The 15633-nt window shown below is 35.2% G+C and overlaps 1 protein-coding gene across 2 annotated transcripts; it reads right to left on the bottom strand.

Annotated features, from left to right (window-relative positions):
* Nucleotides 1–88: 88 nt before the first annotated feature.
* Nucleotides 89–13094, bottom strand: LOC141326386 (uncharacterized). Of its 2 annotated transcripts, XM_073835137.1 has the most exons (19): nt 12937–13094; nt 12558–12601; nt 12368–12446; nt 10463–10499; nt 10321–10372; nt 10147–10230; nt 9979–10047; nt 9631–9819; nt 9373–9528; nt 5567–5642; nt 5404–5494; nt 5174–5315; nt 4972–5076; nt 4731–4821; nt 2431–2581; nt 2270–2344; nt 2056–2158; nt 1183–1289; nt 89–911 (listed from the first exon to the last, which is right to left on the bottom strand). In XM_073835137.1, the coding sequence occupies exons 1-19, from the start codon at nt 12959–12961 to the stop codon at nt 803–805; spliced, it is 1785 nt and encodes a 594-aa protein (XP_073691238.1). In that variant the 5' UTR covers nt 12962–13094; the 3' UTR covers nt 89–802. The 2 variants fall into 2 exon arrangements, with proteins under 2 accessions (XP_073691238.1, XP_073691237.1); XM_073835136.1 differs by having other exon boundaries at nt 10321–10499.
* Nucleotides 13095–15633: the final 2539 nt, after the last annotated feature.

The raw sequence follows: 15633 nt of genomic DNA on the forward strand, positions 1-15633 counted from the left end.
TTTTTTGTGATCGCACTGGAATGAAAAACAAGGCAGAATATTAGGTAATATTAAATAAAGACATAAAAGTACAAATAAATAACAAATGAACATTTCCCCCATTTTTCCGGGCATCTTTTATTGTATTAGAGAGTCATTTAGCATTGCTTTACAGGTATATCAATTACAACTAAATACTTTTTTTTTTATCAAGGTGGTACAATACATTCTACTGCAGATCAGCTCTACAGCAGAAGTGGCACAGGAGGTCAGGAACATTAACAAAAAATTTTAACTTGTGACATTTCAACTTTAACAGAAGCAGGTTAAAACCTGCAGATAAGTCTAAATAAAACCCCTCAGTGTAACAATACTTATGGTTTAAAACCTTCAAATAGGGTCAGAAGGCAATTATTTTGTCCAACTGCTTAAAAAAAATAAAATTCTGCAGTGACCATTCATTAAAACTTTGGACAGCCTAAATATAAAGCTTTAGTGTCTTGAAAGACTAAAACCAATAACTGACTTTGTAAAAAGGAAAGTATAATTCTGTGGAACCAAAAAAAAAAAAAAAACTTAATTAAAATGCAGCAAATCATACCTGTTGTCCAAAATCAAAACTCTCTTCAACTTGTGTACAGACTGATATTAAGACCATTTTAAAACAGAAATAATGAAATATTCCAAAGAATGACCAAACAAACACCAAAGCCCCACGCTGCTGTTTTATGCATGTGAAATTTTTACTGTATCCAACTAATTACAGTGACTGAGTTGATTAAATCCCTGTCTGTGTGTTGGGAATCAGGGGTTTAATTTGGCTTTATTTATTTCGGTCGATGCCCTTGTTTTCAGGAATATGCTTGTAAGTGCAGCGCTCATTCTTAACACAGCCAACTGTCCTCCAAAAATAACACTCGTCAGGCTGTTTGCTGAGGAAAAAAAGTAGAGACAAATTCAATTACCAAGCTACACAGTATTGTTAATAATATTACTCCATATCCATTTCACATCTTTCATTTAAATTATAGTTAATTTGCTGAAAATGTATTCATCCTTAGGCAATACAAGATGTAGAGGAGTTTGTGAAAGTTAGGGTGAACAATTCTGATCATATAGCTCGAATCAAACATATTTTTAACCTAAACACAGTAATATTACTTGGAACATATAAAACAATGCAGAAACAGCATGTTCACTCACCCATTCTTCCCTGCGGACTCTGTAGATGCATCTCTGGACACTCCAAGACGTGTGTGAATTCTATCTGGATAACGCACCACTAGAGTTGTCCCATCAATGGCATAACCCTGCAAATCACAAAAAAAATAAAGACTATTGTTTTTCCCCCTCATCGAAAGAAAAAAAATTGATGCAGGATCTTAATTTAGTTGGAAACACACGACAAACCCCAAATTTTGATATCACCTGAGAAAGGGTTAGACATAAGCTACACTACTAGTCAAAAGTTTTTGAACACTAAGATTTTTAATGTTAAAAAAAAAAAAAATTTTCTTCTGCTCACCAAGCCTGCAATTATTTGATCCAAAGTACAGCAAAAACAGTACAATTTTGAAATATTTGTACCATTTAAAATAACTTTTTTTTATTTGAATAGATTTTAAAATGTAATTATTCCTTTGATCAAAGCTGAATTTTTAGCATCATTACTCCAATCAGATGATCCATCAGAAATCATTGTAATATTCTGATTTGCAGCTTAAAAAAACATTATTATTGTTGAAAACAGCAGTTTTAGGGTTTCTTTGAGTAACAAAGTTTAGAAGACTTATCTGAAATAGAAATCTTTTGTATCATTATAAATGTCTATCATCACTTTTGATCAATTTAAAGCATCCTTGCTGAATAAAATTATTAATTTCTATAATTCTATTTCTATAAGCACTTATTTTGAATAGCAAAAATGTAATTTTGCAGGCTTGGTGAGCAGAAGAGACTTTAAAAAAAAAAAAAAAAAAAAAAACTTAGTGTTCAAAAACTTTTGACTGGTAGCGTATATGGTCATCTGCAAATCCTACATTCCACTGAATAAAGCAACAGAGCAAACATACTCACATGCAAATTGTTTATGGCTCTCTCACAGTCCTCCTTCTTGGTGTAGTTAACAAATGCGCAGTGTCTCATTTGTAACACTCTTACATTATGGACTGGCCCAGCACTGTTTCATAAAGAGAAATCTGTTAACTTTAAATGCTCTCAAATCACATCAATGCTGAATAAAGCATTTTGCTGGTTAAAAGGTATTTGCAAAAGCAATAAGCTCTCTTACGATCTGAATAATTCATAAAGCTTTGCCGCTGTTATAGAAGGCACCAGATCTCCGACCCAGACAGGGAACAGCTCTCTGTTCGGGGAGGAAAAACATCCAGATTTAGGTCATTTTAGGGCAAAAGGTTGAATCACAAATGTCTGTGTGTGTGCGCGTCTTACGGAGGAGGATGATTAACTGGAGCAGCAGGTGGCATACTGGGTCGAGACTGATTCTGAGGAAGAGGTCTGAGAGGGAATTTAGCTGGAGGTTGTGGGATTGGCTCTACAGACATAAACATGGGTTCTCTAGGCACTAGGACAGGGTTTAAACCTGTACAGAAAGTAAGTTTAATTAAATGCAATTAAAAACAACAATTAGACACTAGGGGGTGTGTTCACACTTGTAGTTTGGTTCATTTGGTCCAGACCAAAAAGGAAAAATTATACATTTGGTCCTGGTCCACTTAGCGTTCACACTGGCATTTTTGACAGCGAACCTAAAGATACTGAACCTAAAGGCATAGTAATACATTCACAACCTGATTGGTCGGGCTGAATGATGTATATTTCGTGACAGAACTCACCGAACACGACAAACAAAAGGAAAAGGTACGTTCGACTTAAAGCGGTGCTGCGGGTGTATGACATCGAAGTACCCATTCACTGATCTATCAGCTCAGCGTCCCTTTAATTCAGATACACCTAAAGCCATGTGCTGTACCAAGCACACTCTTTGTTGGGTGTATATGATTTTATTTTCATTACCTGCGAACTCGCAAAGAGCTCATAAAAGGCACTCCACCTCCTTGTTGCTCCACGTTTGCCCTCTGCTCATTTTGTTTAGGACACACCGCTTGTTCCCTTCATGAAATCGTGTTGCATAGCATCACATCTTGTCATTACTTCCCGTTTTTGGTTTGTTTTAGGGATGCACCGAATCCAGATTTTTGGGGTTCGGCCGAATACCGTATCCACTGTTTAAGATTCGGCCGAATACCGTATCCACTGTTTAAGATTCGGCCGAATCCGAAACCGAATACCGAATCCTACTCGCATCCTTAATCACACGTTTTTAGCTGTGACTGTCCAGCTGCCGTACCTGAAGTTGCTGCATTTTGGCTGTTGTCTGTAGATTCCTTCATGCACAACTCGTATTCTTTTGGATGTTTTAGACGCAAATGTTTTAACATCGGCGATATGTTGTGTACTGCTTAGGGTCCTTGCCACCACAAGACAAATTGGCATTGCAAACTGAACATAAAGCTCGCCTTCTTTTGGTTGAAAGTACTGCCAAACAAAACTTTTTTTGCTTACGAGTTCCATTTTCAGATTCTTACAGCCTACTACATTCGAACGGGTCCCATGTAAACACCTTCACGTAATCAACGGCCGTGTGACGTCGTAGTGCAAGTCTAGGGTTCGGTTTCGGTGGAAAATAAATCTAAGGTTCGGCCGAAACCGAACCCCGTCAAAAAGCCCAGGATTCGGCCGAATCCAAATCCTGGATTCGGTGCATCCCTAGTTTGTTTAAAAGTATTTGGTCCATATTGCGTTCATATTTCATTCAAACCGCACCAGAGTTTGTTTGGAAGCAGACAGAGACCCATCTTTTTAGCGGTCTTGGTCCACTTGTTTGGTGCGCACCAGGGTTCGGATATCAGCGTTCACACTTACTCAGATGAACTGCACTAACAGAGCAATCTCGCCAGAGTTCGTTTTTATCAAATCAAACATGACAAGTGTGAACACACCCTAGGAAGCAACAAACAAGAAATGGGGGCAAAACATGCCCCTGCATATTTAAAACAAAACAGTTATGGCAGGATTTTTCTTCATATAGTGGACTTCAATGGGAGCCAGGAGGTTAAAGGTCCAAATTGCCGTTTCAATGCAGTTAAAAGGGCCCACAGCCAAGGGTCTTATCTAGTGAAACAATTAGCCATTTTCTACAAAAAAAAAAAATAATAATAATAAAAATATAGAAAATCTATTTACTTTTTAACCACAAACACTTATCTTACACAAGCTCAACTTCATGAATCACATAGCTGGAAGCCTCGACCTAATGTTAAAGCAAACATGCAAAGAAAGTCAAACACCCTTTACATAAAGGTAGAAGAAACAATGTTGGATGATTTTGAAGTTAGAAGAGAAAATGAGATGGAGTTTTTCACCTACCCTACCTTTTTGAACTGGAGTAAACAAATAACTAGCCATGCATGACCTTTCCAACGTGATTATGTAAATATAAATGTTCTTTTTCCTGAAAATTACAGATTTTTTGCTATATAAGGGCTTGGATTGTGTAGAGCCCTTTGAAGCGGCATTGAAACTGCAATTGTTACCTTAAACCCATTTATTCCCCATTGAAGTCCACTATATGGAGAAAAATTCTGGAAAGGTTTCCTCAAAAACCTTAATTTCCCAAGTAAAATTCTGCCCTTTGTATGTAAAAGTATTATTGCCATGTGTTATCATACCTGACAGACCAGAGAGGCTTTCTAAGGCTTTTTCTACAGTTCCGTGAAGAATAAGGGCATTTGAACTCTGCTCTTTAGTGAATCCCATTTCCTGTTGAAGAAACAAGCACATCTCAACATTACCATTCTGGTCATTTATATCAAATGGACATCATAAAACCAATATGCAGCTGCTGACAATATTCAAGTAGCATCAGCATTAAAACAAAGTGTGGTCCATTAACTATTCTCCACCACTCACCATAAGCTGCATGAGCTGCACCCTCATAATCTCCTCAGCTGCGTCCTTACAAGTGCTGTCCAGTTTTAACACCTCATTATATGTAAGTCTGGCTTCATAGTATCTCTGACAGAAGGGGAAATAGGATTGTGTGAGAATAAAATAGCAGGATGAGTCTGTACTCTAAATGATGGATGACACTGGCAAAAGACTGTAATAATACCTTCAACCCAACAAGGGCTTTGCCTTTTCTGTAAAGTCCTTTAACCCATTTGGGATCCATAGAAAGAGCAATATCAGCATCATTTAAAGCTTTCTCATACTGCAGCATCTTTTCATAGCAGAAGGAACGATTCCCAAATAACCTGGAACACAGACAAATACATTAAAGAATAACCGATACACAAAGCTTTGCTCTAACTAGTGTAATTAAAACTGTCACCACAGACTTACTTATACTCTTTAGGATTGTGTTTTATAGCATCTGTAAAATATTTCACAGCCATTTCCAGGTTTCCTGAGACTGCGTACTGGTTACCTATAACTATAGAAGAGAAAGAATTCAGACGGCATTTCATGACTAAACTATTTTTAGAGAAAACCTCCACTTACGCACCTGCCAACTCCACACTTTTTGTAATAAAGTCATTTGCATTGACGGTCTCTTCTGACGACTTCTCCTTGTTATTAATCTACAGGAATGACAGAATTTAAATGTTATTGAAATACAGATGTCAAGAACTGGTTGCTTCCAGAAAATGTCTCAAAAGGATCGTGGTTATATAAAGATACTTCTGCAAAAATACACACTAGTCTACCAGTCAAAGTTTTTGAACAGTCTCTTCTGCTCACCAAGCCTGCACTTATTTGATCCAAAATACATCAAAAGCAATAATATTCTGACATTTTTACTATTAAAAAAAAAAAACTGCTTTCGATTTAAATATCTTTTAAAATGTAATTTATTCCTGTGATCAAAGCTACATTTTCAGCATCATTACTCCAGTATCCAATGTCACACAATCCTTCAGAAATCATTCTCATATGCTGATTTGCTGCTCAAGAAACATTTGTATTATTATCATCATTAATATTTAAAACAGTTGGGTAAATTTTTTTGTCAGAACTCTTTGATGAATAGAAAGACCCAAAGATTAGCATTTATCTAAAAATTAAAAAATCTTTTATAAAATTAGAAAGAGAAATTATAGAAATGAATACTTATTTAGTAAGAATGCTTCAAATTGATTTCAAAAGACATTTATAATGTTACAAAAGATTTACATTTCGGATAAAGGCTGTTCTTCTGAACTGTCTATTTGTCAAAGAAACCTGAAAAAAAAAAATACTGCCGTTTTCAACGTGAGCAGAAGAAACTTCTTAAAAAAAAAAAAAAAGTACAAACAAACAAATCGTACAGTTCAATAACTTTTGATTGGTAGAAGTCTCTTATGCTCACCACGGCTGCATTTATTTGGTCCAAAATACAGTAAAACTACAATACTGTGAAATATCATTACAGTTTAAAAAGTTTTCTGATTATTTTAAAATGTATTCCTGTGATGGCAGCTTATTTTTTAGCAACCTTCAGCGTCACATGATCCTTCAGAAATGAAGGCTTAAATGTTAAAGAAACATTTCATAAATCCATCCATGTGGAAAACAACTGCTTGTCTTATTTTTGTGGAAACTATTCAATGTTTGGTTTGAAAACTTTCCTTTCATCAAACTGAATGTGTAAATATCCTGTTTACTGACATGCCTCCATTTGGCCACCCAGCACATGATTGCTGATATGACATCAATAAAAAGGCTAATCCGTGAGGCAAAGTTCCATGTGTAACGGAATTGTCTGCATTGACAACTGTTTTAATACAGAAGTCAGAAAAGAAAACCAAACCACTCTATCCAACTTCAATTTCATAATCAGCTTGTGAAAATCTGTACCATTGCAACATGTGTGCTTGCTGTGTACACACAGTGTTAAACAACCACTTTGAGAAGAATGAAAGGCGTGTTGTAGGAAGCCCTTGCTCTTTTCCAAAACATCTCAAGGCAAGAAGTTCCAGGTGGCAAAATTCAGAGATTATTGATTCTGACAACAAACCCAAGATGCCTGCAGAACACAAAAACCTCTCACTTCTATACAGTTCTTAACCAATGATCTCATTGCAGGCGCTTTCTCCTTTTTCTTTTTGGAATTTTCCTCAATACTCCCACCACAACGATTTCCGTAGTCTTCTGGCTTGTTTTCAACTGTGGCATACTTTGTCGTCTTGACCAATTAAGTCTGAATTTGGCATCCAGAACTTCCTGACCCAAGATTTTTTGAAAAAGAGAGGACTGTCTATAACAAAGCAGACATGCCTGCAGAACATCTGACCATCTTACTTTTATAGTTTAAAACAATGATCTCTTTAGGCATTTCCCTCCTCTTTCTTCTTTTTGGAATTTTCCCAGTACTCCCGCAACAATTATTTTATTAATCTGCTAACTTGTATCTAATAGTGGCATTCTGCTGTCTGGTAGGCTTGCCACGATAGACGGTGTTGACGGTGTTACCGGTTTTAAGACGAAACACCGGTGACATCACTTTTCCACCGTGACACCGTCCCAACATTTTTTTTTTTTTAAGTATTCGTTTTTTTATTAAATATTTATTTGAATTGAATGGAAAATATCATTCTAAATAATTAAAACTGAACATAGCTACAATGCGTCATATTTCATTTATCACGTGAGGAGTTCTCGAGTTCGCGTTTACATATAATAAACATCGTAAAAGTTAAGCGTGTTTGGCGTGCTGTCCGGGAGAGGGCTCCGAGCTTGGTAATCATTCCCGAGCCCGGGGCACTCCCCCTGCCCAGGGAGAGGGGTCCGAGCTCAGGGGATGCTGAAAACAAGAGATGAAGGTAAGACTACTTGGCTATTTAAAGGGATCCTCTTGTAGTGCTTGGATAGGGAGTGTGATTGCTGATGGTGAATTGGCCGTGTTAATTATCTGTGCGAGCTCCTCCCGAAATTTGTTAATAAAACATCACAACGAGAGGAGTCGAATTTACAGAAAGAGAATGGCGGCCGATTTAGTGTAAAAAAGCAATGCAAAAGCACCTGTTTGGCAATATTTTGGGTTAAAAGTTGTTTTTTTTTTGTAGTTTCGTTGTCGTCCATTCAAACAATTGACGCCGAATTGCCAATTCCCGCAAAACTGAAATTGAAAGTATAATACGCACGCATTAATAAGCTATTTAAAAGCAGAAAAAAAAAAAAAGAGGAAAAGAGGAAACCCCCACCCCCACAGTGATACCGGTATTACCGGTGTTGTCACATGCCGATTAACCGGTGGGAAAATTTCCTCATCGTCACAACCCTACTGTCTGGTAGATTTTTTTGATAAAAAAGAAACATGCTTTCAACAACATGCACATGCGTGACCTTTCTAGCATGAAGTAGTAGACGCAGAGCTAGTGCAAGACAAGCATTTGTTTAAGTATATACATATATAATTTTTGTCTTTTTTTTTAGAAAATCACCCTTTGTTTCGCTAGGTAAGACCCTTATGGCTAGGATTGTTTAGAGCCCCTTGAAGCTGCAATGAAACTGCAATTTGGACCTTCAACCCATTGATCTCATTTGAAGTCCACTATATGGAGAAAAATCCTGAAATGTTAAGCGTACATAACCTTACAATGTCCTAGTTTTGCCTACAGTGTCACTTAAATGTATTTCTGATTTTTTTATGCCTCTCTGATTTTCTCTGCAATTTTCATTATCCATCAACCAATCCTGCTTTTACTTATTTTATCTGATTATGTTTATTGCATGCATATTTAGACTGTTTATCAACTACCTTCAACTACCACTTTCATATAATAATGGCTACTAACTTAAAGGGACCTTAATGTATCGTCACGAGATGCAGAGTTTAATTCGGTTTTGTCTGTGTATGTTTTTGGACTCTCAAAGCCATGGGTCCCATTGACTGCCAACATATAACTGCCAGACTGCAACAGTTTGAGTTAAAAATCTTTGTCATACTGAAGAAACAAAGTTATAATAAGAACCTACAGTACATTTTAATTATTGTTCATATAAAACATTTTAGAGAAACTAAAGGACATTGTAAGGATATGCAAGTTTACCATTTACTGTTTAAAATAAAACCTTCTCTGTATTTTATGAAGATATTCATTAAACATTGCACCTGCAATGAGATGAAATGGTTAGAAATTAATGAATGTCTGATTGAAATATGTTCTGCAGGCATCTATGTTCTGGATCAATAATAATGGCATCTGGAACTGGAGAGATGTTTCTGAAAACGATTGAAGACTTCTACAACTAAACTTTGCCTAACCTAATATAAAAACCCCTCACAACTTTCCCACATTTCTTGTCATTTCATCCTTCCCCTTCACCCACCTGTTTTTTTGGTGGAGTGGTGTCTTTCTGCTCGGATCCATGCTGTTTTTTTGAGGTTGCTTGAACAGGTTTCTTGTCATGTTTGGGTTTTTGTTCCAGTTTGCGTTTGGCGATAGCAGCTGCGTTTGACACAAAGCAGCTACTCATATCAAGCTCCTAAGGGACGCATAAAGTCATGAAAATCAGCAACTCCAACTCAGTGAAAAGCTGACAAGAGACACAGTCATAATGCATAAAGCTTTAAAGACACAAGCTCACCTCTGGCTCCATAGTTGAGTCTTCATCTTTATCGTCTTCACTACTGCTATCGCTACTCTGTACAGGTGTTGAGGGGTGTCGAGGACCAGGAGGCACAGATGAACAATTTTTGTTTTTAATTTTATTTTCATTTTCATCTTTATCTTTATCTGAATGTTTAGTCTTTTTTAGTCCAGGGTCAGCTTGTACCTTAAACCAAAGAAAGAAAAAAGAAACAAAGATAAAATTAGTCTGTGTCACTTCAGTGAGACAATCACAAAACGGATATTTGATGTGTGACAATAAACCGTAGGTTCATTTGACTTATACTTAAATGTTACAAAAAACAACATTTTTTTTTTCCCTCACCGGTTTATTTTTTCCTTCATCCTCATTCTCCTTTTCTAATTTTTCCTGCCGACGTCTCTCCTTCTGTCTCTATTATAGTTCAAGAGGAAAAAAAAAAAAAAAAACAGCTTACAAAATATTCATACTTCTTTTTAAGATGAAAAGACCTTTTTCCATGTATGCCCTTACCATCTTTTTCAGTTTTTTCTTCTCTGCCTTTTTCTTAAGTTTTTCTTCTTCATCCACTAGCTCTTTTGCATTTCTTTCTGCTTCCTAAAATTAAAAAGTGAAACAATTAAAAAAAAAAAAAAAAAAAAAATCATATAAAACAAAATAACTGAATTACAGGTGTTTGACACAAACCTCAGCTGTTATGTGTTTGGATGGTTTTGGCAGACCTCTTTCAAGAAATTTGCTAGAAAAGCCACAGTATCTATTGTTTGTACGGATGGCATACTTATCGTCATCATAATCATAATAATCCTCATCAGATGAACCTTCATACCCTGCATATTGAGCTGCAAAGTGGTCCAGTTCTGGAACTTTAAAACAAAAACAATTTGCTTATGTATCTCAAAAACTGTAGATATTATATTGTGGTCCAGTTTTATCTTAAAGGAATAGTTCACCCAGAAATGAAAATTTACTGAGAATTTACCCACCCTCAAGCCATCCAAAATATATTTGAGTTTCTTTCTCCATCATAACAGATTTGGAGTAATTTAGCATTACATTACTTGCTCACAAGTGGATCCTCTGTAGTGAATGGGTGCCATCAGAATGAGAGTCCAAACATCATAATAATCCACATGACTCCAGTCTAACAATTAATATTCCATGACCCAAAAAGATGCATGTTTGTAAGAAACAAACCCATTGAGTCCATAATCCATAAGGCTTCCTCCAGTGAAAAAGTCCATCCCTGTTATTCTCTTGTTATATAATATATTCTTGCTTTCAAAAGTCTCAATTCAAGATTTCAAAATTAGACTTTAATGGCTGAGATGCCTGCAGAACCTCTAACAATCTCAAACGCAGCTTTTCTCTTACACGGTTCATAACCAGTGCGCGACCTACAAGTGTTACAAGTGTTCTCCTCCTTTTTTTTTTGGCTCATCCCCAATCTCTCACCAACATTATTTCCCTATCCTTTCGATTGTTTTTTTTTTTTAATGGTAGAACGCTTACAATTAGTTTATATTTAAAATCTTCTTTATGATTATATTATGCTTCAAGGTTTGTTAATAGAAAATACAAAAGCAATTTACATAGACGTAATACCTTCGTATAATGGAGTGCCTGGTACATATCCAATGATTAACTAGCTTATTGTTTTCTTAGGGCTGGTGCCAAACTATATTTCTAAAAAAAAATATACTGTACTCTCACATCAAAATCGTCTAATATATTTGTGTAGAACTGTGACAATTTTTGCTTGTAAACTTTTTCATTGGAGAAAGCAGTATTATAGATCGAGGACTCATATTTTAGCTGGAAGCAGCGGTTTGAAGTTAAAAAATGTCTTCATGATGGATTTGTTTATTATAAACAAACAGCTTTTCACTTCACAAGACATTAACTGATGGACCAGACTCATGTGATGTTAGCAGCTGTTTGAACTCTCAATCTGATGGCACCCATTCACTGCAGAGGACCCAACTGCGAGTAGTGATAACTCTACATTTTTCTAAATCTGTCCTAAAGAAACAAACAAATAATCAGCAAATGTTTTTTTTTTTTTTAGGTTAACTATTTCTTTAAAATGTTGACAATTGATTTATACTAACTTGATTAAAGGGACAGTTCACCCAAAAATTAAAATTCTGTCATTAATTACTCACCCTCATGTTATACAAAACCCGTAAGACCTTTGCTCATTTTTGGAACACAAATGAGGATATTTTTGATGAAATCTGAAAGCTTTCTGATCCTGCATAGACAGCGAAGTAACTTACACATTCAATACCCAGAAAGGACATTAAAGAAAGGACACGCAAAGGAAACAAAACTAAGGTAACTCTCCTGAACGACGTCCTTAATACCTTTCTGGGCCTTGATGGTGTCAGTTGTGTTGCTGTCTATGCAGGGTCAGAAAGCTCTCGAATTTCATCAAGAATATCTTAATTTGTGTTCCAAAGATCAACAAAGAGCTTACGGGTTTGAAACGACACAAAGGTCAGTAATTAATTGCAGTTTTTTTTATTTTTGGGTGAATTAAACCTAACCCTGAACCAAAACAGAGTTCAAGTTCACATGCAAAAAATTAGAGCACTAGAACAAGCACAATATTTGGAGTAGGTTTAAATTATTGCAATTATAAGTTACTCCAAACCAGCTTTACAACATGTTTTATGTAAGTGACCATGGATAACTACTGGGGCGTGTGTTAGTAAGATAAACCATGTCTTACCAAATCCATAACCAAAACTTAAGGCATCTAAGATGCTGCGGTTCGGACGTCTATCCGTTATAAAATCGACCATTGCCTCCTAAAAAAAAAAGACAGCACAAAAAATAGAAGTTACAGACTCAAACCCACACCAGACGAATTAAAAAGCTGATTCATGACTGATAAATTATTTCACAGAAACGTAACTTACGTGAGTGCGCATGAGGTGCTCATTATCACTTAGCCGGAAGAAATCTGAAAGAGTCACGGAAAAAAAACATATTTTAAAAGTTTAAACAGGCTTAACATAAACACAGATACACAAATAGTAAATTGTGTGGTTTAACCCTGCATATGCCATCAAAGCATGACTAATCTTTCATACACTCTTAAAGTTTGTTTTTCAAAAAAAACTAAAATATACTAGATTCACAAGACAGCACGGATACAACAAGAAATGGCTAACGTTAATTCTAGTTTTCAAGTATGTTGTTAAACGACACGTCTTCTCTATTGTTACTAGAGCTACATCTGTTTGGCGAGCTGGCGAAGTTTTGCTAGACGTCATAAAAAAAGCATAGCAATCTTACCTGGTACTATGTCCTTTCTTGACATTTTAGCGAATCTATTATTATATATATATGAAACTAAGTAATTCTAAATTAAAAAATATTTAAGTAACTTCCAAATGGTTTAACATTCCTTCCAACCGTGTTTTCTCGAGATTCCTCGCCACCTTTGCACACAGTGCGCGCTCACACGCATGCGCATATATGCTCGACGCAAGGGTCGGACGTTCACGGTGCGTCACGTGGTGCGGTTTGAAAGAGAAAAATAAAACATTATTATATTGAAATAAAAAAGACGAGTGGTTTCATAACATATTGAGACGATTATTATTAGTTTGTCTACTAAATATAACACATGCTGTATTTTAATGCAAACACTTTCCTCCATTTTGTGTTTATTATTGCATTATTAAGGTGGCCTATCTGTAAACAGAATTAATAGGAATGATTTTGAACAAATGCAAAAGATAGGCATAGTTTAAAATAAATGTATTTGAAAACTAAAAAACAATAAATGAATCCAGAGCAGCTTGAACCATCAGAATTAGGCTAGTTTACATCCTGGTGTGTCTGTTTGATCTTTTAAGATAAGAGGGACAATATGTGTTTTCCCTGGTTTGTTTGAGGAACCCCTGAGTGAAGCAGCATGTTCTTTGGCTAAATAGACATTTGACACTTTAACCTTTGGAAAGCATCTCAGCTGAATCACAAATCGCAGATATAAACAGATTTTACAATGTATATTGTTAGTGCAACAACTATCAATGATATCTTTAAACCTGTAAAACTTCAAATTGGTGACCGAAAGCCAGATGTTTTAAACTAAATTTGCCTGTAATGTCTGCCGCTGTAATAACATGCTTGGACACCAAAACATTGTCTATTACTGAAAGGAAAATAATAAATAATAAATAAAAGTTTATTTTAGCAATCTTATCCTTTTAAACCTTTTCTTATTAAGTCTGTGCTCTATCTATTACAGAGCACTAACATTTAGAAAATAGGCCACCAAAATATTAAAAATAAAAAATATTAACCAAAATATTAAGTAAAATAAAAAGTGACTAAAGCAAACATCAATAATTAAAATAAATAAAAATCACAACTTACACTACCAGTCAAAAGTTTTTGAACCGTATTTTAATGTTTTTTAAAAGTCTCTTCTGCTCCTCGTGCCTGGATTTATTTGATCCAAAGTATAGAAAAACAGTACAATTTTGAAATATTATTACTATTTAAAGTAACTATTTTTTATTTGAATACATTTTAAAATGTGATTTATTCCTGTGATTCCAAAGCTGAGTTTTTAGCACCATTACTCCAGTCACATGATCCTTCAGAAATCATTCTAATGTTCTGATTTGCTGCTCAAAAAACATTGATTATTATCATTATGTTGAAAACAGCAGTAGATCTTTTTTTTAGGTTTCTTTGATGAATAGAAAGTTCAGAACAACAGCATTTATCTGAAATAGAAATCTTTTGTAACATAATAAATGTCTTTATCATCACTTTTGATACATTTAAAACATCCTTGCTAAATTAAAGTATTAATTTCTACCATTTCTTTCCAAAAAAAAGAAAGAAAAAAAGAGAAGAAAAAATATACGACTCAAATCTTTTGAATGGTATAGTAGCCTATATAATGTTACAAAAGCGTTTTATTTCAGATACATGCTAATCTTTGGATCTTTCTATTCATTAAAGAATCCTGAAAAAATGTACTCAACTGTTTTAAATATAATTAATAATAATACATTTTCTTGAATAGCAAATCAGCATATTAGAATTATTTCTGAAGGATCGTGTGACACTGAAGACTGGATATGATGCTGTAAATTTCGCTATGATCACAGGAATAAATAGCATTTTAAAATAGATAAAATATATTTAAAGAGAAAGCAGTTATTTTAAATAGTAAAAATATATCATATTACTGTTTGGGCTGTATTTTGGATCAAATAAATGCAGGCTTGGTGAGCAGAAGACACTTATTAAAAAGCATAAAAATTCTTGGCAGTGTATATTTCATAATAATACAGATTTTTCACTATTTATGCCTTAAGTATATCAGTACTATGTCAAGAAAAAAGTACTTTTCGTACTCTGAAATCCCGCGCAAAACCGCGGGCTTTTCCTGTTGCCAGAGCAACAGCGTCGTTTCATTCTGAAAGCAAAAGCTCCACTGAATCCCATGTTGTCAGCTAAACCGGTGTGGCTATGAGCTTCTTGTGTTGAACAGCATGCTTGGAGATAATTCTGTTAATTTTAGATAACTTATAATAATACATTTTGTTACTGATACTGCTGTTTATACAAATTACACATTCTAACGTGTTTGTATTTCATTAGTTTCACTGTTAATTTAAACTCCGGTTAATTCAAACAAGTGCGCATGCGCGCTAACGTCTGCGTCCGTCACAACATGGATTCAGAGGGGTCTGCTGCAGACGTAAACAATGTAAGTAAATGGTCATTCTTGTAACGTAGTAAAAGTAGAAATATGGTTTAATTAAGCGTTTTTTATTCTAAAATGTGCGAGCTGTCGATTTAATTACTACACGACCTACATGACTAACGTTAGCTAGTCGAGAAAACATTGAAGCTATTATCACTGCATGGCAACAAGTGAGCAGTGCTCAAAGTTAGCGCTAATGGCTGTACAATGACTTAATGCCAGTCAACGTATGATTATTAATTTATATAGTCACAACTGAA

Source organism: Garra rufa, chromosome 2 (assembly GCF_049309525.1).
Source record: "Garra rufa chromosome 2, GarRuf1.0, whole genome shotgun sequence".
Lineage (NCBI taxonomy): Eukaryota > Metazoa > Chordata > Actinopteri > Cypriniformes > Cyprinidae > Garra > Garra rufa.

What these genes read in the sequence shown, in the direction of transcription:
- LOC141326386 (XM_073835136.1), bottom strand. Translation starts at nt 12,961, where the DNA reads ATGTCAAGAAAGGACATAGTACCAG. An exon ending in AGAAAAAACTGAAAAAGATG is followed by an intron (nt 10,048 to 10,146) that starts GTAAGGGCATAC and finishes GAACTATAATAG; the next exon opens with AGACAGAAGGAGAGACGTCG. An exon ending in GAGTCCGCAGGGAAGAATGG is followed by an intron (nt 912 to 1,182) that starts GTGAGTGAACAT and finishes TTTTTTCCTCAG; the next exon opens with CAAACAGCCTGACGAGTGTT.